The sequence below is a fragment of the Erpetoichthys calabaricus genome, chromosome 10 (assembly GCF_900747795.2).
Source record: "Erpetoichthys calabaricus chromosome 10, fErpCal1.3, whole genome shotgun sequence".
Lineage (NCBI taxonomy): Eukaryota > Metazoa > Chordata > Cladistia > Polypteriformes > Polypteridae > Erpetoichthys > Erpetoichthys calabaricus.
Window position 1 is genome coordinate 15278036 of NC_041403.2, and position 24135 is coordinate 15302170.

At 37.5% G+C, this 24135-nt stretch overlaps 1 protein-coding gene across 5 annotated transcripts in view; it reads left to right on the forward strand.

Moving 5' to 3' along the window:
* atg4c (autophagy related 4C, cysteine peptidase) overlaps positions 1 to 22330 on the forward strand; it is a 117458-nt gene extending 95128 nt beyond the window's left edge. For all 5 annotated transcript variants that reach the window (XM_028810936.2, XM_028810935.2, XM_051932738.1 and 2 more), the window contains 4 exons: positions 14321 to 14399; positions 15096 to 15172; positions 20965 to 21084; positions 21497 to 22330. In XM_028810936.2, coding sequence (XP_028666769.1) covers positions 14321 to 14399; positions 15096 to 15172; positions 20965 to 21084; positions 21497 to 21664 — 444 coding nt within the window. In that variant the 3' untranslated portion in view covers positions 21665 to 22330. The remainder of the gene's footprint in view (positions 1 to 14320; positions 14400 to 15095; positions 15173 to 20964; positions 21085 to 21496) is intronic.
* Positions 22331 to 24135: the final 1805 nt, after the last annotated feature.

Consider the following 24135-nt stretch of genomic DNA (forward strand, 5'->3'; position numbering starts at 1 on the left):
CAAAAATATCGTATGAGACATGTAGGAATGATAGCCATTTTTCTGCATAGCCACCCCTTTTACAGGGCTCCGAAGTATTTGGATAATTGACTGACAGGCTGTCCCATAGCCAGGTGGGAGTAGGTCCCTCATTATTTAGTCACTATTAAGCAGATAGAAGGTCTGGAGTTGATTCCAAGTGTGGAATTTGCATTTGGAAGCTGTCACTATGAACTGTCAATATGAGGTCCAAAGAGCTGTCCATGGATGTAAAAACAGACCATCATTAGGCAGAGAAAACAAAACAAACCCTTTAGAGAGCTAAGAGAAACACCAAGAGTGGTCAAATCAACCATTTGGTACATTCTTCAAAAGATGAAATGCATTGGTGAACTCAGCAACACTAGAAGGTCTGGAAAACCACCGAAGACAACTGTGCTGGATGAACACAGAATTCTGTCCTTGGTGAAGAACAACGCCTTCACAACATTAAGCCAAATCAAAAACACTCTCTGGGAGGTTCACCTATCATTGCTAAAATCCACAATCAAGAGAAAGCTTCACAAAAGTAAAGACATAAAGTTTACCTCAAGGATTGGAAGCATAAGAAGGACAGATTAGATTTTGCCCCAGGACTGTGATTGAGGACCCCTGTTCTAGAGTTATGTACTGAATTGAAGCCTACATTACAGGGACCGTTATGTAGAAATCACGCAATCCCTGTTCTGTTATATCCATCTGAACTGATGGATGGATAAACAGACATCAGAATCAATCACTATTTGATCACCAAGGTCTTCAGAGAGTTCCTTAGATTTCATGGCTTGTTTTTTGTCCTGACATGCAGTGTGAATTGTGGGACCTTCTGTACACAGGTATACATGTCGGTCTAAACAATGTTAAGTCAATTCAGATTGCCACAGGTAGACTTCAGTCAAGTTCTAAACACATGAGAATGCCACAGACATTATTAAGAGGTTTCACTTTGTAATTTATTTTTAATACATTTACAAATCTTTCTGAAAGCATATTTTTGTTATTATGTGTTGTAAAAATTAATATGGGGTGCTCTTGTGTGTTGTTATGATGGCATCATTAAGAATCTGCAGAATATTGAAAAACTATTTAACTGGAATAAAAATTAGGCATTTCTCTCAACCACTGCCTTTTTCTGAGATATTTAAACAGAAGATTCTGATTAGTGGAATGAATTTTTTAAATTCTGATTAATGTTTGGATGTTATGTGCTGTTTACTATTAATGTATTTCAATGGACCTTTTGCATTTGTAATTATGGACAGGACAAATCCATCATTCAGTAAGACCAGGGTTCATATGTGTATAAATTTTGTAATATTGGTTAAATATAATAAAATTGAGATACTTTTATCGATCTAACATGGCTTTGATATGAATTGAGAGTAACAAACTTTTTTAGACATTTTATTAATTAAAGAACTACAACCGACTGCTTTTTTTTTTTTTTTAATATTTAAAGTGCATCCGGAAAGTATTCACAGCACATCACTTTTTCCACATTTTGTTATGTTATTCCAAAGTGCATTAAATTCATTTTTTTCCTCAGAATTCTACACACAACACCCCATAATGACAACGTGAAAAAAGTTTACTTGAGATTTTTGCAAATTTATTAAAAATAAACAAATTGAGAAAGCACATGTACATAAGTATTCATAGCCTTTGCCATGAAGCTCAAAATTGAGCTCAGGTGCATCCTGTTTCCCTTGATCATCCTTGAGATGTTTCTGCAGCTTCACTGGAGTCCACCTGTGGTAAATTCAGTTGACTGGACATGATTTGGAAAGGCACACACCTGTCTATATAAGGTCCCACAGTTGACAGTTCATGTCAGAGCACAAACCAAGCATGAAGTCAAAGGAATTGTCTGTAGACCTCTGAGACAGGATTGTCTCGAGGCACAAATCTGGGGAAGGTTACAGAAAAATTTCTGCTGCTTTGAAGGTCCCAATGAGCACAGTGGCCTCCATCATCCGTAAGTGGAAGAAGTTCGAAACCACCAGGACTCTTCTTAGAGCTGGCCGGCCATCTAAACTGAGCGATCGGAGGAGAAGGGCCTTAGTCAGGGAGGTGACCAAGAACCCGATGGTCACTCTGTCAGAGCTCCAGAGGTCCTCTGTGGAGAGAGGAGAACCTTCCAGAAGGACAACCATCTCTGCAGCAATCCACCGATCAGGCCTGTATGGTGGAGTGGTCAGATGGAAGCCACTCCTTAGTAAAAGGCACATGGCAGCCCGCCTGGAGTTTGCCAAAAGGCACCTGAAGGACTCTCAGACCATGAGAAAGAAAATTCTCTGGTCTGATGTGACAAAGATTGAACTCTTTGGTGTGAATACCAGGCGTCACTTTTGGAGGAAACCAGGCACCGCTCATCACCAGGCCAATACCATCCCTACAGTGAAGCATGGTGGTGGCAGCATCATGCTGTGGGAATGTTTTTCAGTGGCAGGAACTGGGAGACTAGTCAGGATAAAGGGAAAGATGACTGCAGCAATATACAGAGACATCCTGGATGAAAACCTGCTCCAGAGCGCTCTTGACCTCAGACTGGGGCGACGGTTCATCTTTCAGCAGGACAACGACCCAAGCACACAGCCAAGATATCAAAGGAGTGGCTTCAGGACAACTCTGTGAATGTCCTTGAGTGGCCCAGCCAGAGCCCAGACTTGAATCCGATTGAACATCTCTGGAGAGATCTTAAAATGGCTGTGCACCGACGCTTCCCATCCAGCCTGATGGAGCTTGAGAGGTGCTGCAAAGAGGAATGGGCGAAACTGGCCAAGGATAAGTGTGCCAAGCTTGTGGCATCATATTCAACAAGACTTGAGGCTGGAATTGCTGCCAAAGGTGCATCGACAAAGTATTGAGCAAAGGCTGTGAATACTTGTGTACATGGGATTTCTCAGTTTTTTTATTTTTAATAAATTTGCAAAAATCTCAAGTAAGCTTTTTTCACATTGTCATTATGGGGTGTTGTGTGTAGAATTCTGAGGAAAAAAATGAATTTAATCCATTTTGGAATAAGGCTGTAACATAACAAAATGTGGAAAAAGTAATGTGCTGTGAATACTTTCCGGATGCACTGTATATGTTACCCCATGTGTTTGTAGTGATGGCCAGACAAACCTTTTAATCTCATGTTTTCATGGAGAACGGGAATAAAAAAAGTGTATGATAGAGTGGGAGTCTGTGGTGGTCTATGGCGACCAACACTGAACAATAACAAGCAATGTCAAACCCATACATAAAAAAAAATGTCATGTCACTTGTGTCACATAATCCACATGTCCATTATCTGGTCATATGCTGTCAAACGCATGTAGCTTTCTAAAATATAAAAAATTTCCAGAAACAACAGTACAGAGTTAGAGTATGAAATGCATCCACGTGGGATTGTGCTTTTGAATTGAAGACAGGACTCTTAACCAGTGAGTGAGGGTGAGAGGCAGGTTTTCAATTCAAAAGCATGGCCTCACGATTCTGTCATTTTTGGACGGAGTATTCCTTTAAGGTGCATTGTGACATTTCTCTGGGAATATCCCTGTGCAAAACCTTCATGTAGGCTGAAGAGCTGTGATAAATGTTCATTGTTTCTTAGTGTTTAAAAGAATGTTCATTTTTGAAGTATAAAAATTGGTTCTTCAAAGCAGTGCATATTTGAAAATATTAAATACTTGGGGGCTTTGCCCCCTGCTCGCTTCGCTTGCCAACCCCCGTGTTTGGTTTTCCAGACACACTTTTTAAGATTTTTTTTTCTTTGAATCATTGCTATTTCATTAGTTTCACTATTTATTTCAGAACTTCTGTAAAAACAATATTTGGAATCTTTCGAGTCCACATATGCTGAATCTATTAAATGAGGTCAGTGAGACATGTGTTTAATGACTTTGTCAGGTTAGAGATAATGAAAACTGGAATTCAAAAGACCCCAAAAAAACGTAGGCACGAAACACATGCAGAGCAAGATACAGAATATGAAAGCAGAAAAAAACGACAGTGTCGAAAAAAAAATATAAACATCGCATTAACGCAAAAAAAAAGAGAAATTATTACTCAGAGAAATAACTAAAATGCGAATAGAGATCGAATATATGGACACAGGTGATATGTCAGAAGTATGTAAATATTGTAAGGCGTTGAAGTTTAAGTCAGAGAATTTCAAAAACGTGTTTTACCTCACATGCATTTATTGTTTACTTTGCAAAAAAAATTATTAACTGGTGATGATGAAGATCGCTGTGTCTGTGCTGAAATTCCAAACAGAGAAACCTATCCTGAATTATCTCTAACCAGCTCTGCATATGTTTGGCCCTTTTGTTTTGTAACCTCTTTATGACGTTTTACTTTACTCTGTCTTTTATTTCTGACCTCACTTTGTCCTGGTTTTTTTTCAATGACATCTGGTCCGTGGTGATTATTTTCCAATTTTGAGTATTAATTTCTGTTTGTTTGCGCTACTGCGATCTTTACTTTCTTTTTTTATACTTTCAAATTTTCCTACTTTCATATTCTTTAACTTTCTCCACATTTGAATCGCGCATATGTTTTTGTTTTTTTTTGGAGCCTTTCGAATTGCACTTCTTTCATAACCTGCTCTGCATGTGTATGGCGCCAACATTTGTGAACGTGTTTATGAAGTTCTACTTTGTATTTTATTCTGTCTTTTAATTCTGAGCCCGATTGGACGTGCTTTGTTTCAGTTCCACTTGTTATGGGCTGATAATTACTTGCCTTATTTTCTGAATTTGCACCTAGATTCTTTTTTCTTTCCAACGCTTTTGAGTCTCTTTCCTCCGCGCTGCATTCTTCTTCGCTTATTCGTGGTCATTTCATTTATAACGTATTCTTCTTATACGCTTTATATATGCTGAGACCCCGAATCTGTATGTGCTTAAATCCTTCACAAGACTGAATGTTTTGCTGCCCCATTGTCTTATTTGATAGATTGTAAGTAGGGCATGTCTTGCAAGAATCTCATGTTCTATGTCATCGCGAGACGGTCCTGGATCAATCTCTTGGCACAATGTCTCATGTTTACAGTCCCTGCGAGACGCACAGTGGCAAGTCTCTTTGGTCTTGCGTGTCTTTTAAATGTCTTCTGAGAAGATCACGTATCGTAGCCTTGCTTTTGCTTTCAAGGCAAGGATTTTTTTTTTTATAATAGAGAGATATATCAGCTTTTATTTTTCAGTTCATGGAGCTTCTGTTATCATAATCAAAATACAGGGGGCAGTGGGTGTAGTGGTTATGTTATGGCTTGGACTTTATACTCTGATATGGAGGATTCAAATCCCGCTGCTGACTTGGTGTGAGCATAAGCAAATCACTTACCTGCCTGTGCTGCATTTGGAAAAACAAAAGATATGAAATTAATTGCATCTAATTTATAGTCTCATGGATAAAGGTGTCAGCCAAATAAGTAACTGTTAGCTGTAACTGTAAAATCAAGATGTGATAGCTACACTTCTAAACACATTGGCATGGACTGAGATAAAAGTGCATTTTTATGAATTGATTTGAAATATATTCCATTAGTTGCAATACTCACTTTTAACCAGATATTAAAGAGACTTGGCAATTCATTAGAAACTTGTATGAAGAACCTCAGCTCCCCTTGATCAGGGAGAGCTGGTTGAATTGATATGGACACCTACTTAGGAGGTCACTTTTGGGTACCTGCTGACGTTGTACACACGGAAGTGGAGCAGTTGTACCCCAGAAGGTGCAATCATCTGCCCTAGATTGGGAGATTCTTTCATTGCTGTATGTATTGTGATGCTTCTGAGTGTGTCTGGTTCATGTCCTAGACGTGGTGTTTGGCTGCTGACACCACAGAGCAAAGTCTTTGACTGAGACACCAGCCTAGGAGATATACCTGGGAAAAGACTCAGAAGCAGATCCAAGACAGGCTGGAGGAGACTGTCTCTCTAAACTGGCCTAAGAGTGCATGGAGATAGCCAGGCAGAACTATTGCTTTGGGAAACAGACTTAGGTCTGCTGCGTAAACTTCTAAAGAATGAATGACTTAAGTCCTTACAATTTAAATGAAAATGAATGGCTGTCTACCTAAACCCTTTAGTGCTGTGATTTGAAAGATCCTGCATGAAAGAGAACTTCAAAACATTTCACACTACTTTTATATTCTGGATTTATTATGCAACCTCAAAAGTATTCAGATTCTTGTGCCTCTTGAGTGCAGAGAGACAGTACTCTGTCATTATTAATTTGCAAAAGCTGTTGAGTTTAAAATAACAGCACAATTAATTCTAAGATACACGCAGTTCTTTAGTACTAAGAGAGATGCAAATATTTCTTCCTCACTTAGGGTAAAAAATGAAATGTCTTGCTATCTGTGATGAGTCGTAGGTGACAGTATGGGTATTACTGATTAGTAATGTCCTCAAGTAATTATTGCTGCTTGTACTTTTTTTTAATATTTTCTACACTCTGAAATTTTAGATCTCACATGTTGTTTGACAAAAATTAAGTATATTCCACAAAGACTTGATTCACTTCGTCTTTGTCAAAATAAATGACAATATGTCATTGTGAAGCATTTACTAAATACAGGTAGAATCCTAGTATAATGAAAATCCTGGGACCATAAACATTTTTGTTATAATGGAAATTTTGTGTCCTGCGGTGGGTTGGCACCCTACCCAGGATTGGTTCCCTGCCTTGTGCCCTGTGTTGGCTGGGATTGGCTCCAGCGGACCCCCGTGACCCTGTGTTCGGATTCAGCGGGTTGGAAAATGGATGGATGGATGGATGGAAATTTTGTCATAATGAATATGGGGAAAATACATATACTATTGTGCTGCTGTGCCGCATCTGGTAAACAGTAAACTTAAGGGCAAAGTGATTGGTTATCCTCTGCAGGATCAGGCTTACTGTGTAACTTGTTTGTCGCACAATGTTTACAACATTCAATACCGGCTCTACTCTTCCTTACACTCTCCTGATCTCTCCTCTCCAGAGCGTGTGGATTTCCAATCTGAAGATGAGAGCTAAAGCAGGATGCTTGCCCTTGTTGCGGCTTCTATTTTGAATGAAGTCTTGAGACTGTACCTGCCTTCTTTATACAGTAATAATGTACCTTTATTTTCCTTGAAAACCTGGACTCCCCTTCCTGTCTCTTGTGCAACTCTATGACCCAAGCTTGACAATACCTGTATATAAAACAGTGCTTCTTAAACAGCAAAACTATTTTATTTGAAAATGAGACTTTAGAAGCAAGTTTTTTTTTTCATTGAAATACAGGTATAAAAATACAGAATGAATGCGAAACATTAGATTTCGTTTTTTTTTTTTTTATAGAAGTAGACATATGAAAATACAGAATGAAAACAAGACTTTAGATGAAGGTGAAGGCTCGATTCCAAATGCTTTTGCAACATTGTTTTTTATCATTCCAGAATCAACATTTTCTAGGATTATTCATTTTACTGTCAGCATAAACTATGACACCATATTTAACTTTTTTGTTCATCTCAAAGAAAACTTTGAGAAGTGCTATGAAACTCGAACAGTAGAATATCTACACATGACACAATTACTCATGCGGAGGTTCGGTGGAGTGCTGACTCTGAATTAAGCTATCTGTACCTGTATGATGTCATGCCTACACTCTCGCTGGCACTGCCCAAGACCGGGAATTTCACAGCAGATACTTCTTTGATAAAGCCTGTTGAAGGGTTCCCGAGACTTGGTGTGGAAAATATAGACATGGCATTAAGTATTCTTTTGCATCACATTATTAATCTTTGGTTGCCACTTTTGGTTGAAAAAATGTTTGCTATATTGAAACTTAAATTTCGTTAAAACAAAATTCATTTAACAAGATGTTGTATGAATGCTTGTCCAGGCCCACAAAATGTATTCGTTATTCTGAAAATTTCATTACTTCAGTATTCTCTATAACGGGATTTGACTTGTATTTACTAAATATTTTACATTTCTTGGAGAGTCCAAATGTATAGGAATTTTAGTCGCATCTCGGCTAACCTGTTGGGAGAGTACACTGCCAGTAAAAAGTATTCACTCCTCTGAAGTCTTCACATTTGATTGTTATCACAGTGGATTTAATCTGGTGTTTTTGTCACCGATTAACAGAAAAAAAACCCCCTTTAATGTCAAAGTGAAAACCGATCTCTGCAAAGTGGTCTAAATTAATTACACATAATAAACACTAAATATTGACCTTCTAAGTATTCATCCCTCATAGTATGACATTTTCAAATCAACACCAGTGCAGCCAATTAGTTTTAGAAGCCAGAGAATTAGTTCAATGGAGATCACCTGACTGGAGTTTCTCTTGAATTGTAGTCTAAATGCACCTGTTGGTGAAAGGGCCAAATTGAGTATGGTGGGCTAACTTACACAGTGATAACAAAAAATATTTCAAGCAACTCTGTGAAAAGCCAAAAGTCAGAAGATGGAGAAAAGAAAATGTCCAAGTCACTGATTATCAAGTTAAATCACCCATTAAGAAATGGAAAGAAAATGACACAGCTGTAAATCTGCTAGAGCGGGCCGGTCCACAAAAACTGAAAACAATGAGTGAGAAAAGCTACCGAGACCACTGAGAATGAGTTGCTGTGGCTGAGCAGACAACAATTGTGCCCGGATGCTTCATCAGTCGTAGCTTTATGAGAGATTGACAAAGAGAGAAAACACACAGGACATCTTGGCAAAAGGCACTTGGGAGACACTGAAGGCAGCAGGTAGAAGGGTCTGTGGTTTGATGAGACTAAAATTGAGCTTTTTGATCTTCCAACTAAACACCACGTTACACTGCGTTATCAAAAACACATCATCCCAACTGTGAAGCATGGTGGTGGCAGCATCAGGCTGTGGGGAGGCTTCTGTACCGCAGGCCCTAGGAGGATAAAATGATAACCCTGATGCAATCTACAACAAACCTGTGTCTAAAGTGAGGATTTGTTTTCCAGCTACACAAAAACCAGAAGTATAAAGCCAAAGCTATTAAATCATTTTTTGAAGTTTTCAAGGACTTCATCTTACTTGGATCGACAGTTAATGCCCACAGAAGCAGCAGTCAAGAAATCAGGTGGTGTATTGCATTGAGAAAGTCTGCAGTTAAAAGACCTCTCTGAAGTGTTTTAAAACAAAGATGGCCCCATGAGGACTAAGGTGCATTTGATCCAAGCCATGGTGTTCTCAGTTGCTTCTTATGGTTGCAAAAGCTGGACAATGAATAAAGCAAGGCCGTTGAAGAACGGATGCCTTTGAGTTGTGGTGCTGGCGAAGAATATTGAATGCACCGTGGACCACCAGGGGAACAAACAGGTCTGTCTTGGTGGAAGAACAACTGGTATGCTCCTTAGAGGTGAGGATGGCAAAACTCAGTCTCATGTACTTTGGACATTGTCAGAAGGGATCACTTCTTAGAAAAGGACACCATGCTTGAACAGCGAAAGAGAGGAGACTCCGTATGAGGTGGATTGATACAATGGTTGCAACAATGGGGTCAAGCCTGTCAGAAGTTGTAAGTAAGGCGCATTATTGGGCATTCTATTGTACATAGGGTTGCTATGGCTCCTAACAACAACCAAACATACAACAATGGCTTCCTAACAGCAATGTGAATGTCAGCAACGTGATAGTCTTTGAGTTGCTAAGTCTGGATCTCAGTTCAATTGAGAATTAATGGCTTTACATGAAAATACTGTTTACTCACAATTTCTATGACACTTGACGTGATAGTCTTTGAGTTGCTAAGTCTTGATCTCAGTTCAATTGAGAATTAATGGCTTTACATGAAAATACTGTTCACTCACAATTGCTATGACACTTGAAAGAGCTGAAACAGTTTTGTAAAGTAGAATGAAGTGAAATGGCAGAGTCCAGAGAGAGACCGGAAGGCTGTTATGGCTGCCAAATACTAAGTGAACTGAAGGGGTTGAATACTTGTGCAAACTATTATTGTGTGTAGGAATTAATTCTGAATGTTTTGAAATCACTTCGGCGGTATGAGAAAACCTCCACATATGATACAATATATCATTCTACTCGTCCTGATGTCTAGTTATGCAAGACGTTAAGCTTTTTGGGATTCCCTCTTATTTTTGACCTAAACCCCTCACTTGTAGGCAAGTTTTGGACCATATTTTGTGGAGGAAATGACACCTTTATGATAAACAGTAAACCTTCGGCAAAAATGTTAAGAAGGACTTGATGTTATACATGCCACATCAGCTGTCTCCAGGGGTTCACCCTGTAATGGGATATAATCAATTCAAAGTCACTTCTCTTCACAAAACTTTGAAAAATTGGGAACTGGTAATGTAAGCACGTGGAGTGACATTTTATGCTGTATTGAGGTTGTCGATGATAAATGATAATGTGTTTGATATTTGATTCTTTACCAGTGGTTCTAGCCCTAGAGTCACTTCCCAGAAGTTTAAAAATGACAAATTTCAAACATAAGCATGCTGAGTATTGTTTGACACTATTTTAGTGTCAGTGAATATGATTATACTATTCATTTTTGATCCTTTACTAGGGATCTAGCACCTATGGGCCACTATCATACAGTGAAATATGACAGAATTTTATTACGATCAAGAATATTTTGACTTTAAAAACATTAAAATTGAAGCACATACTTTAAAATGTTTGACTCAAACTTTCTTCCTCATGAAGTAAATAATTTCATTTCTTATGAGCACCCTGAATTAGAACATTAGAACAGTCTAGACGAGGACAGGCCATTCAGCCCAACAAAGCTTAGCAGTCTTATCCACTTAATTCTTTCAAATTGAGTTCTGAAGGTCTCTAAAGTCCACTAATTGGTCTCTTATCCCAGGTGTCTGTGGTTCTCTGTGTGAAGAAAAACTTCCCAATGTTTGTGCGAAATTTACCCTTAAGTTTAAAACTGTGCCCCCGTATTCTTGATGAACTCATTTTAAAATAACAGTCTTGATCCACTGGATTAATTCCCTTCATAATTTTAAACACTTCAGTCAGGTCACCTCTTCATCTTCTTTTGCTTAAACTGTAAAGGCTCAGCTCTTTTAATCTTTCCTCATAACTCATCCCCTGTAGCCCTGGAATCAGCCCAGTTGCTCTTCTTTGGACTCTCTCCAGCACTGCTGTCCTTTTTGTAGCCTGGAGGCTAAAACTGTACATCTTACACTAACTAAACATGTTTGCTTTTGTTTCACCACAATCGTATCTTTTAATTATCTCAAGCTTCACATCTAAAGTAAAAAACTTTCTTCTCTTCTTTTCACTTTCCAATGAGGACTCACGCTTTTGCTTGTTCATGTTTGGAAAGGGCAAGCGCTTAAAAGAAAGGATAAAAAAGTGAACAACTGGCGAAAATATGCAACAAAAAACGTCCACTCTCTATGGTGACTGTTGGCAACTGAATTGGCTTCATGACTCCATGAGAGTTCGAATGCCCGTTATGGCCGCTGAGCTGGACGTAGGGGGGGATGGTGACAACTGCACATCTTGTTTCCACATTTTCGCGCAATTTTAAAAAAACACGCTAATCAAATTTATAGACGTGGTATTCAAGAAGCTTTCGCATTCAAAATAAGAGTGTTATTCAAAACCCGCACTTAACAAAACCACGTTAAACAAGGGATACCTGTATATAAATGTAAAGAATTATTACTATTAATATAAAAACTTCAAAGGAGATAAATAGTTTTTATAGTGCAGACTGCTAAGCAACATTCCAAACCTCTTCTCTTAAGAGACTTTCTACATAGTCATTTGCCCTTCTCCCATAATTCGAGACATCATTTGATGTTTTTTTTAGGAAGACGCTTCTTATTTACCGTATTTACTCACATAAAAGTTGGGTCTTGAAACCCTGAAAAATCGATCATAAAATCAGACCCTGACTTATGCGCCCGATCAAGAACGTGGCACTTACTTTTATTTATTTATTTAATTTTTTTTACATCTTCTTGCTTCCTCCAATCTCACATCAGTTTCTCAGACGCATCAAATTTTGTTGCAGCAGCAGAGTTATCAATTTCTTTATCCACTTCAACGATGTTTAATTTAAAATCAGCTTCATATTTTCTTCTGATCGAATGCACCATCGTAGATAAGGGATGCTCTTATGATAAAGGAGTATGACGGTGTGAGATACAAAAAACACAAATCAGTGCAAACATCGCTTCAGAATAGTTCAGGTATCACCGTGTGGTCACGTAGGTATAATACATAGAATAAAAAAAAGGCAGTGTGCTCCGTGGTTACTCTCTCAGGTAAGCATTAGCATATCATAATCTCTTGGACCAATAGCGTGAGTTTTCCACATTCATCTTATACGACCGACGTTATAAAATACCAGAAACTATATGGTAAAATCAAGTCCCGACTTATCCATGGGAGAACTTATCCGTGAGTATATACGGAATGCATACATATCCAAATGATGAAAAACTTGGCGGCACGGTGGAGCAGTGGGTAGCGCTGCTGCCTCGCAGTTGGGAGACCTGGGGACCTGGGTTCGCTTCCCGGGTCCTCCCTGCGTGGAGTTTGCATGTTCTCCCCATGTCTGCAGGGGTTTCCTCTGGGCGCTCCGGTTTCCTCCCACAGTCCAAAGACATGCAGGTTAGGTGGATTGGCGATTCTAAATTGGCCCTAGTGTGTGCTTGGTGTGTGGGTGTGTTTGTGTGTGTCCTGCGGTGGGTTGGCACCCTGCCCAGGATTGGTTCCTGCCTTGGCCCTGTGTTGGCTGGGATTGGCTCCAGCAGACCCCTGTGACCCTGTGTTCGGATTCAGCGGGTTGGAAAATGGATGGATGGATGGATGGATGAAAAACTTGGGATTCTAATTAGGGTGTGTAACCACAAGGGTGTGCCAGTGAGCGCCAAACCACAGATACAGCAATACAGCACACAATATGTGAATGAAATAAAAGCACCTACCACAGACCTCATTCCAACAATCAGCCACAAATACAATTACAATCACAATAAATCAATAAATCTTCCTCCTTTCGTCCTCCAGTTGAGTGCTGCCCGCTGCCTCCTGACTCTGACTCATCCATGTGTGGCAGTTGGCTCCTTTTTAAGCCAGACCCGGCAATGCTTCTGGTGTTGTGCTGAATTTTCCGGGAAGCACTTCTGAGCCATAAAGAAAGTAAGGCGGCCCTTCTCCAACAGCGCCCTCTACCGATACCTAGGGTCCCTGAAAGGACTGCACTTTTGGACTCCCAACTTCCATGCATCCCTATGAGTGTCCCGACTGGATTCCCATGTGAGGACCACTGTCACCTATCATTTTGGGGATTGAACTGCTCCTGAATCTCGGCTATCTCCGGTCCTTACAGTAATTTACACCGGCTGGGTGCAGAGTTATTGATTTTTTTTATTCCACCGGCCAATCCATCTGCATTGTTGCGCTGGCCTCCCATCCGGGTAATAGCTTTGTCTCTTTTCTGGCTGGGATGGCCATTCTCCTCCTACAGGTAATTGAACAAAAATCGGAAAGAAAGCTTTCCCTTTTATTTTTCATTGCACTTATTATCAACGACCACTCAACAATATTCGAAGATATCCGGAGATTCCATTTTGTGTTTTTCCTGTGTTGCTTTGTCTATATTCGGAGTAGTGAGTATAATTTACTCACTAAAAGTGCTGTATATTTCGTATAATTTAAAATAAGGTTTTTTTTTCTTTGCAAAATTGTCTGGTGTTTGAAAATATATATGCTTATATATATTGGCTTTTAGAACAGTTAAATATCAGTAGAGCACATTATATAAGTGTCATAAATTTTGCAAATTATACCTAGAATCTGACAAGCAGATATGATGAACAGGTAAACTGCACATAGTTCAATTTAATTTTTCCCCATGCTGTCTCTGATTTGGAAAGGAGAGTAGCCCCAGTGGAATAAAACTGACTTTCCTGTGAATGCTCTTTTGCTTTAATGCGATGAAGAATTGCACATGAATTTCCATTTTATCCTTTTAAACAGTGTATTCTTCTTCCTTTTATTCTCATTGCTAAATATTTTTTGTTTAATTATAAATGATTCTGTACTGGGGAAGCACTCTTATTTAATTTAAATCACGGTTTTTGTATAATTGGTGCAGTTTAAAATGTTTTGTCCTTTTAAATGAGATGTGACGAATTCACCAAGATTTTAAATGTGAGTAATAGAAATAAATGTTCACAGGATTAAATCTTTCTTTTTAAACTGGCACCTTTGGTTCTTTTCTCATTTTTATTATTGCTAGTGTATGTTGTAGTGTGTTCTATTTACCTAACTGTGCTGTGCCTGTGGCTGCTTTGCTTTCTCTTTAACACAGGGAATTTTAAGTCTTGAATATTGCATTGGAATTATTGGAGGGATTCCCAAACAGGCATATTACTTTGTTGGATTTCAAGGTTAGTGTTGGCAAAGAGAGTAATTTTGCATAATTGGTCTAAAGAACAGTAGGAAGTTAATGCATTCCTGTTTTTTAAGCAGGAACAGTTGAAATCGCATACTTTGTATTTTGCCTGAGCTGTCCATGCTGGCTTCATTTATCAAAAGTAGACCTCTGAAGTTGCAGATGTAATTGATTTCTGTAAGATGCATGCATAATATTCATTTCAGTATGAAGTGCAGCACTCTTTATCACCTTCAAAAGTGCTTAGAAACCTCCTGTTGTACATCTTGGCAGACAGTATTTACACATTTACATTTTGCCAATTTGAAATACAGTGTTAGTTGATGTCTAAATGACAAGCAATACATTTTTCCTGTCAGCCTGAAGCTCTAGCTTGCATTTATCATATGTAAATTTGAGGCCATAATTGCATGTTTGTAAAAGTAATTTCCCAAGAAAAAAAATTAAATGACAGTCCCTTTACTGTATAAAAAATCTGCTTATACAACTGATTTGATTATGCAAAATTTAATCTTTCCCTAAAAAAAAAGGAGGGGGGTAACCTCTACAAGCTGCTCGTTGTGACAGGGGAACGCAGTCGCTTCTTATATCTTTTAAAGCTTTTCTGCATAGCAGCTGGATTGTGTGCATTGTAATAATAAGGTTATTTTTTCCTTTTTTGAATAACTTGTCTTTTATTTTGTCCTTGTAGATGACAGTTTGATTTACATGGATCCTCATTACTGCCAGTCTTTTGTAGATGTCAGCACAAAGGATTTCTCAGTGGAGGTAATAATGGATTACTACGAGATGTCCCTATTTTACTAATATGATTTTAATAGTGCTCCTTGTTCTTTTTTTCAATCATTGAATCAGTCTTGCTTTCATTTTCTGGAAAGCGCTGACTAAGAATAGGCTTATAACACAAAATAGTACCCAGCATTTTTGGACCAAAATATTATATTCCGTCCTGCTTCTGTTTGCTTTAAAAAGCATTTCAGATTTGTGTGAAATACCTTGTTGTTTCCAGGGTAGGAAAACAAACCCAGGGAAGTTCAGGTTTTGAGCCATTTTACAGGTCTAGTTGTAGTTCTTTTAGGAAATTATGTGTGTCATGGCAGTTTTCACTGACAAGACAGCATAGTGTGGCATGCTAATGAAACACTGTGTTTATGCTTACATTGTTTTGTTTAAATTTAGTTTGGACCAGGCAGTCTCTGTTTTTATTTATTTTTATTATATTATTATTTATTATTTTATTATATTGACAAATAACTGTGCAAGCAGTGTGGCGCAGTAGTTAAGGCTTTGACTCCAAACCCTGAGGTTGTGGGTTCAGATCTCACCACCAGCACTGTGTGACCCTGAGCAAGTCACACAAAAGAAATATTACCATTTGTATCATTAATGTTGCAAGTGACTTGGGATAAAGGTGACTGCCAAATAAATAAAGGTAGCTAACTTACTGAAATACAAGGAAACACTGCATTCGGCCAAAATGCCATCACACTTCTTAGGAGTGTCACAGTTTTCAAGATTTTTGTGGAGTTTTGAAATTACTCAGTACGAACATTGACAGATTGCACTTGTTAAGATAAGTGAACTTAATGTACATGCATAGGACAGGCAATGCATTGTGGGGTTAGCTAGTGCATCCAGGTGTCTTCTTTTAAGAGGACATGAAGCAGGCAACAGTTGAAAATGGATTGGGGGAACTTTCCAATCACCTACAGCATCCCCATAACCACAACCAGCTCTGTATGCAGGGTCTCCATCTCCATCTGATTTTGTCCAGGCCATCTGATAGCACACCTTGCGTGTTAGGATTTGGCTGAAGGGTCTGTCAGATTAAAGTGGCTGAATGTGTACAGCAAAATGTATTGTGTTATCCAGATTTACAGCTGCCTAAGCCATGGCATCTTTGTAAGGGGGAATAACATTTGACTATTTGTGCCTCCTGTGGCAATGCTAGATGTGGATATCAGATCTTCAAAGTGTGGTTGCTTTATGGGAAGTAGCAGTTGATCTGAACTGTTTTAGCACCTGGGATTTAATGTTTTAAATGTATAATCTAAGATAGGAATAGACACAAGTGATAAGACAGATATTCTCTTTTTAGAACACCTCAGTTTTTTTAGTTGTTTTAACGTTTCATGAAATCAAGTCATAGAATAATTAAACAATGGCAAATGAAAAAATAACTCTAGGAATCTTTTAAGTGTACAAAATTTTATTCATATTTTTGACTCATAAAAGTAGCCACCTTTTGCTGATATAACAGCCAAACACACAGAATGCCAGTCACTCTGTGCAATTTACCAACTCTGCAACTCCAGCAAAAGGACCCCAGACCATCACACTTCCTCCTCCATGTTTGTCAGTAGCTGTCATACACTGAGGAACCATTCTTTCACCAACTTGACAGAGTATAAACACCCTGCTTGACGAACAGAAGATTTAAAATTTTGATTCGCCGGTCCAGAAGACTTTTTTCCAATCTGCAGTAGTTCACAGCCGCTGTTTCAAGACCCTAGTTTTTCCTCTAGGGAATGTCTTCCTTACTGCTACTCACCCTATCAAACCTGCAGCACAAAGTCTCCACTTCACAGTAGAAACCAAGAATTGCTTTTATCGATCTGCACTATTAGGCTATGCTTGAAACTGTTGTGCTGTGAAGCACCTATCACGCTAGCTGGTGACCCTCAGAAACTTGTCTTCTGATTGGCTTGTGGCTTTGGATCTGCCAGATCTCTTCTTATCAGAGTTTCCTCCAGTTTCCAATTATTGGTTTGTGTAGGACTCCACTGTTCTCACTGACACTTTTTTTTGCAGTTTTTTAAAATAATTTGTGAATTGTTTTCTTGTCATTATGACTGCAATTTACAACCTTCTACAGTGTAATATTGTCCAAGTAGTACTTCAGAGGTTATAGTAACACAGTCTGTTCCAACTGCACTTTAAGACAGAGGGTTTTTAAGTAATCAACAGAAGTTGGGACACCCTTGTGAATTGTTTGCTTCATCTTGCCAGTCTTCATTTACTTTAATTAACTAATAACTATATTTGTTAGTTAATTAATAACTAGTTGTTCCCTGAAGAAGACCCATTTGTAACATTCTGAAATTTCTTTTTTTTCAGTTTTTGCTAACCTGAACTTTAAATTTAAACTTCTGGCAGTTTACTGCTTACCTTTTCACCATTTTAGGTCATTCATTGCATTTCCACTTATTAAATTTGAAGAAAAACTGAGGTGTTCTAAAACTTTTGACTGGTAGTGTGTATATAGTATAATTATACTGTATATGCTTGCATTCGTACATATTACTATTTAACTTGTTAATTTATTAGAATATACTTTACAAACAAGTAATGTTGCAAGGTATTGTCACATTTATTTTAGTACTAGTTGTTTAGGTTTTTAACTTTTTGTGGTAGATGGCACAGTTATTTCAGGTATACAATAAAAGGACCTTTATTTTATTTAGTGTCATTTGTAGAAAACATAATTCCAAGGCAGTCAACATGTACAAATGCACAGTATTGAATTTCCCATCGGGATTAATAAAGTATCTATCTATCTATCTATCTATCTATCTATCTATCTATCTATCTATCTATCTATCTATCTATCTATCTATCTATCTATCTATCTATCTATCTATCTATCTATCTATCTATCTATCTATCTATCTATAACACTTCACATATATTTTACAGTTTAAGTTCAGGCAGGTACATAAGTGGCATGTTATTGACAAGTGGGCATTGAATTTTTGTTTTTTTTTAAATTGTAGAGCCTTAGCTAATAGACCACATGGTATATTGTAGAGCACATGTTAATTGTATCTTTGATTGGTTAATCTGAGGCCTACATTAACATTGCTCAAGGTTTAATGAAGCCTTGAAAGAATGTTTTGCTTAACTAAAACAATAATCAGCAACTCGGTTATTTACAGAAACACGATTTCTAAAATGCCATGCAAACCCTTATTCCGGTTACAGAAATTGGGTTATTGGCCTCTTGAGAAACCAGGTAGATATCTCCTCTAATAACCCAATTATATTGCCATGTTAACTCTTATCCAGGCTACTGTTACAGGTTTTGTATTCTGCACATATCCATTTTCTCAGCCTGCGCATGTATTTGCCTCACATATTCTTTCAGCAGCCATAGGTATATGCATCCACGAAATACATTTTCAGAGGCAAATATTTGTGCGATTGCATCTCCTGACTGAAGTCATCTTTCTTAATATTTCAGAAATTGCTAAATTAATGTTGATGACAGTACTAAACTCAGTCACAGAATCTTGAGAGCAGAAGCGTAGCACATTAGAAATCTTACATAGTCACATTACTTTGTAAAGTAACGAATAACCTAATGCAATGCTTATCTTAGTGAAGTAAGAATACATGTGTCATTATTATTCCAGCAACACTGGGTGTAAGGCGAGAAGCACACGTACTGGTATGCTGGTCCTTAACAGGACTCGAATTGCACAGCAAAGCAGAACAGAGTGTGCTGTGTGCAACCTGGTAACAGAAACCTATAAATAAAGTGTCAATTTGACTATACCTATTTATAAAACACTAGAAAATCATCGCAGGTGTCATGTTTTTGTTTTTTTTTTATTTTTTCAGATTCACGGTAACGGATTATGACATTTAACTTTTTTTTCCCGCAGTTTAATGACATTGAAACATTTTGCTAAAGGAGAACTGCAGGAGATTACTTGCCCATATAAACGCAAATTATTAAGGAACCAGGTTTCAGCCTTAATTGGGTTATTCACCTTAGCCCAATTATGTGTGTGCATGTAAATGTACTGAATGCAGTGTTCTGAATGCTGTTCCCAAGGTCTTTCAGCAGAGTTTATATTTTATAAAGGTTGTCTCTTGTAGACAAGAAATAAAGCTAGTTTGAAATGTGATCATTTTAGTTTGTCTTGAATTTTGGTAACTGCATTCGTCTTCATCTCTTCTGCTGTAGAGTACTAATTTTACCAAACTGGTATGATGTCATGAAGTGAAATATGTCACAGTCCTTACGGAATATTGGTGGCATGTTTAAGTTAAATTCTTTCAAGATTTTTATATTTTAACATTGTGTAGTGCTGTCTCTGAGTTTTACGATATTGAAGTCAAAATTGCTGTTTTTGCTGTAAATTCAAGTGATACAGATCTTTCTTTAAATATAATAAAAGTCCAACATACAGGCTGTTTCCTGCTATTTACAGTTACTTATCCACATGCACTGTATGTTTTGATCATTTTGAATTATTCATTTTTTCATGTTTTCCTAATTTTAAATAAACATAATTCTTAGTGCAGGTTAAATTTGGTTTGAGTAACTAACTACATCGACCCTGTGACAAACTTCGTGTTTGCAGTTCTTATTGGCTCTAGGCAGCTTCTTATCTTCAGCTGTTCAGTTTTCTTTTCAGCAGCAACTTGGAAAAAAAAATCTCAAGTTAGTCTTGTCGCATTATCCACATTAAGACATCCAGTTGTATGTTCACAAGATGGAAAACACATGCGTTTATTGCTAAAGTAATAAATACTTCCAAAGAAAAGAAAGCACAACCACTTTTGATCAAATGTTTGAACTGAATACCTTTCCTGCTCATCTATTGGTCAAGAGTCCTGCCTTCAATTCAGAAGTGTGATCCCATGTTAACTGATTTCCTGTTTGTGGACTACTCGTATGTATTTAGCAAGCCATGTGTTTAGCATTTTGTGAGCATACGACTGGATGGCTTGACATGGATTATGCAACATGAGTATGGAGAGATTTTTTTTTCACCAAATTTTTTGATATAATAATAATAATTTTCATTTATATAATGCCTTTCTCATGCTCAAGTTGTAGAGTGGGCTCTCGCGCTATCATAAGTTTTTTCTCCATTCACCTTGAATATGTGGGATTAAAAATTTTTCTTGACCATCACTACAAACCACATAGGGTTAGTAACATATAAAAATATTTTGGGTGGCGGAGTATTCCATTAAAAAATAACAAGAAACCATTGAAGTTAAAGGGGGACCAGCAATGGAGTATTCCTTTAAGATCGTTTATTCTATTGAATTTTTTTTATTCGCTTTTTGTGCTTTGGTTCTTCCTTTCTTTTTGGCGTAAGTGATGTTTACTCTTCTTTCATGGATAGTTCTCTCGCCTGCATTTTGGTTTAGGATTACTGACTTCACAGGTGGACGCCACACCGAAAAGAGAAGGATAAATGCACCACTATGTACTCGCTGCTATCTTTTTTCTGTATCTTTCAAGTGGAAACACCTGACCAGTGAGACACAAATGGCAGCCAGGTTTCCTTCTACAGTATGCATGCTCACCTGAACTGTGAGGATGGAACATCCCCAGTAGTGTTTTTTTATAATAGATAAAGAGACAAAAGATGCAATTGTTTACCTTGGCCTCTTCTTTACCTATTCATCTTAAAATTGCTTGTGTATACAGTAAAAACAGAACAATCTGAGTTCACCTTCTCAATATTTATGAAGGGCACTGTATATAAAAAAATATCATCCATTCATTCATCCTTCTTTTATTCTCTTGCACAACATAGTCTTTTCATTGTCCTTCACCCAAAAAGATACCATTCACAAAAATGGACCCAAGCTGCACCATTGGATTCTATTCAAGAAATGAAGACGACTTTGAAAGAATCAGTGAAGAAATATCAAAGGCAAGTGTACCCGATAAATTACAAAATAAAATGAACCTTTTTCAAACATTATTTTTTTGCAGAGGCAGAATGGAATAGTTTGTTTTTAAACCCTGTGTGTCTTCACTGCAGTCATTTTATTGTCTTTTTGATAGCTAAAGGAATTTCTTGTTCTGCTGGTAGAACAAAAAAATGGAAACTTCCAGAAGAGGGCAGCCTTTCCCATGGAATGAAATGCTAGGCTACAGGATGTGTTGTAGAATAGGAGGCTTCAATCAGACTTCATTACTTTATAAGCCAAAGCTGCAGGGTTAAGTCTGTTTGAATTGTAGCTTAATTAGTGTAGCATTGAAAAAGAGCCACATAAATAACACACCGTATTCTTGGATTAATCAAAATTATTTATGTTTTGTTTTTTTCCTTTTGATTTTAGGTTTTAAAATCTACTTCTAAGGAGAAGTATCCAGCATTTACCTTTGTTAAAGGGCATGGACATGATAGCAGCTTTTTGCGCCAACAAAAGCTTGAAAAAAGCCAGTTGTCTGTAAAACGGGAACAAAAGCTTTCAAGACAAGGACTGGAGGACTATGTATTACTGTGAGGACGCTAAGCAAAAATCTGAGGACTTGCTTTAAATTTCAGCAATAATTTTATTTCACTTCTAGTATGGAAAGATGTTATCTTTTATTTTCAAATATGGTTTATCTGAATTTATTTGGAAGCCAGTCTTTTAATAAATTATGCCCACCATTTTTGTAAAACAGCAATCATAGTTTTTCCTTGTTTGTGAAAGATGAAGGCTGGCTTTCAATGAGGTTTCAGTAGCATCGCATATCTTGAATAATAACTGCGTGACCGGCTAATCACCAGATATACTCAGCATACCTCAACCAGTTAATACTGTATGTTTTTGAAATTAAAAAGGTTTTTTTGTTTGCAATGGAAAATAAAAGAAATAACACTGCTATCTACAGACCTGAATAAATTGGAGCACAATCAATGGCAACATTTGTTTTCAAATAATGTTCAATTTAATTTAAATAATAAGGTAACATATTGACTTAAGATTGTGCTAAGTTAGTTTCTAATCCATTTTGGTTTAATGACTAGCCACAAATTAATAGTAACACTTAATTGGACTTTTTATGCATTCATTGTTATTTTCATTTATTTATATTTTTGTGTTTTAAAATGCTGAAAAAAAGATTTTTGAACAGCATTGAACTGTTGAGTTCACGTTTGGCATTAAACAGGCTCTAGAAATAAATTGTCTCATCATTTGTTAAATTAACTAAAACTGTTCCAGAACGAGTCGATAATTTTTTTTTCTTATTTGAAATTTACTTTGGAAGATGCTTATCAACATATATTTTGAATAAGAAGTTCAGAAATCGGGTGGATGGGTCAGAGCTGTGCTCACTCCAATGGTGACATTGAGCCGACAACTCAACTTCAACCTTGATACAGCGTAAGCCACTCTTACCTTAAATCAGATATACAGGATTATTAAAATAGAGTTATCATAAAGGGCAGCAGTTTGTTAAAGGTGACAATTAAATGAGGACATGGCATTTTCAATAATCTTTTACAAACCTGCAAACCTTACGTTGATCTTTGTAATGTGCAGAATCCCACTTTCCTTATAAAAAATATGTTTCTGTGTTGACAAAGGGGAGAGATTTTGCTTAGCTTTATGAGATGGTAATCTGCCCAGTACAAGAAGATAGTAAATCTTGTTCCCGTATAAGTGCTGCCTTACAAATTTTTCTGCTTCTAGTTGCATGTAAATTTTAACTTAATGTTTTTAGATTTCACTTGAATATTGTTAATTGCATTGAAAAAAATGTATCATGATAACGTCAGCTACGAAAGGCGCTAACCAAAGCACCAATCATTTAGATCACTGTTATGATCATGTCTGTTTTTTTCCAGGTTCTCTTTGTTTCTGCTTAGTTCACTTCATATGGATTGATGACTCTGCATTAGCTCTACCACATTCCTTCCAGGATTAGTTCCTTTTTGTACCCAGTGCTGCTTGAACAGGCAGAAGCACCTTGGAACGCTGGAATGGAATACATGGGATTAGAAAATAGATGTTTGGTTGAGTGTAAGGAATACACCATCCATAATTTATACATATTCTTATGTGTTCCTTACCTCATGTAGTTTGTAGTGATGGCCAAGACATTTTTGTAATCTCATACTTTACATAGAATCATTACAACAGACTTCCTTATATAGTAGGGGTCTACGGTGACCAACATTGGACAACAGCAAACAATGTCAAACACATCTACAGAAAAAAATCTCTTGTTACTTGTCTTTCTTATATAATATGCTACCGTGGCTGTCCGTTTCTCTGTCCAGGATTTTAAATCACCTGTAGCTTGCAAACTGTTTGAACTATTGACCTGAAATTTGGTACACATATACTACGTGACATCTACTATCTGCTTTCAGGGTGATGATGGACATCTAAGGTTATTCCTCTTTTTATTTTTATTTTATTATAGAATCAACTCTTGGCAGCAGGGAGGCCGTGCGACACATGTGTACTGGCGCGCCGTTCTCATTCCCTACCACCTTCACCGTCACTTCCCCTACCTCTTCATATCTTAAATCATTCTTGTGGCAGATTGAAGACTTAAGTGCCAGCTTAAGTGAAAAATGAAAGAAAACGTACTAAGTAATTGCAACACAGACACTGACTTAATCAGTGTTAATGTGAAAAGATGTCGACGAAAGAAGAGAAGAAGCGGGCCGCTAGGGTGGAGTAAAGAAGAGCTGCTCAGGAAGCAGCAAGCACATCAACCTCTGAGCAAACGAATGCTAAACGTACAGAGAAAGAGGAGGAAAACTAGGAATGCTCAAGTCAAGTGTATTCACTGCATGCAATCGTGCAGTGTGCCCTTACTGGTGATCCACATATCAAGACATCCAGTTGTATGCTCACAATGTCCAAAAGATGTATCTCTTTTACTAAAATAGTGTTAAATAAACAATTATGGAAAATGGCGTTGTGAACAAAAAATGGAATGCACTCAAGACGCAATTGAGTATTTGAATTGTGAG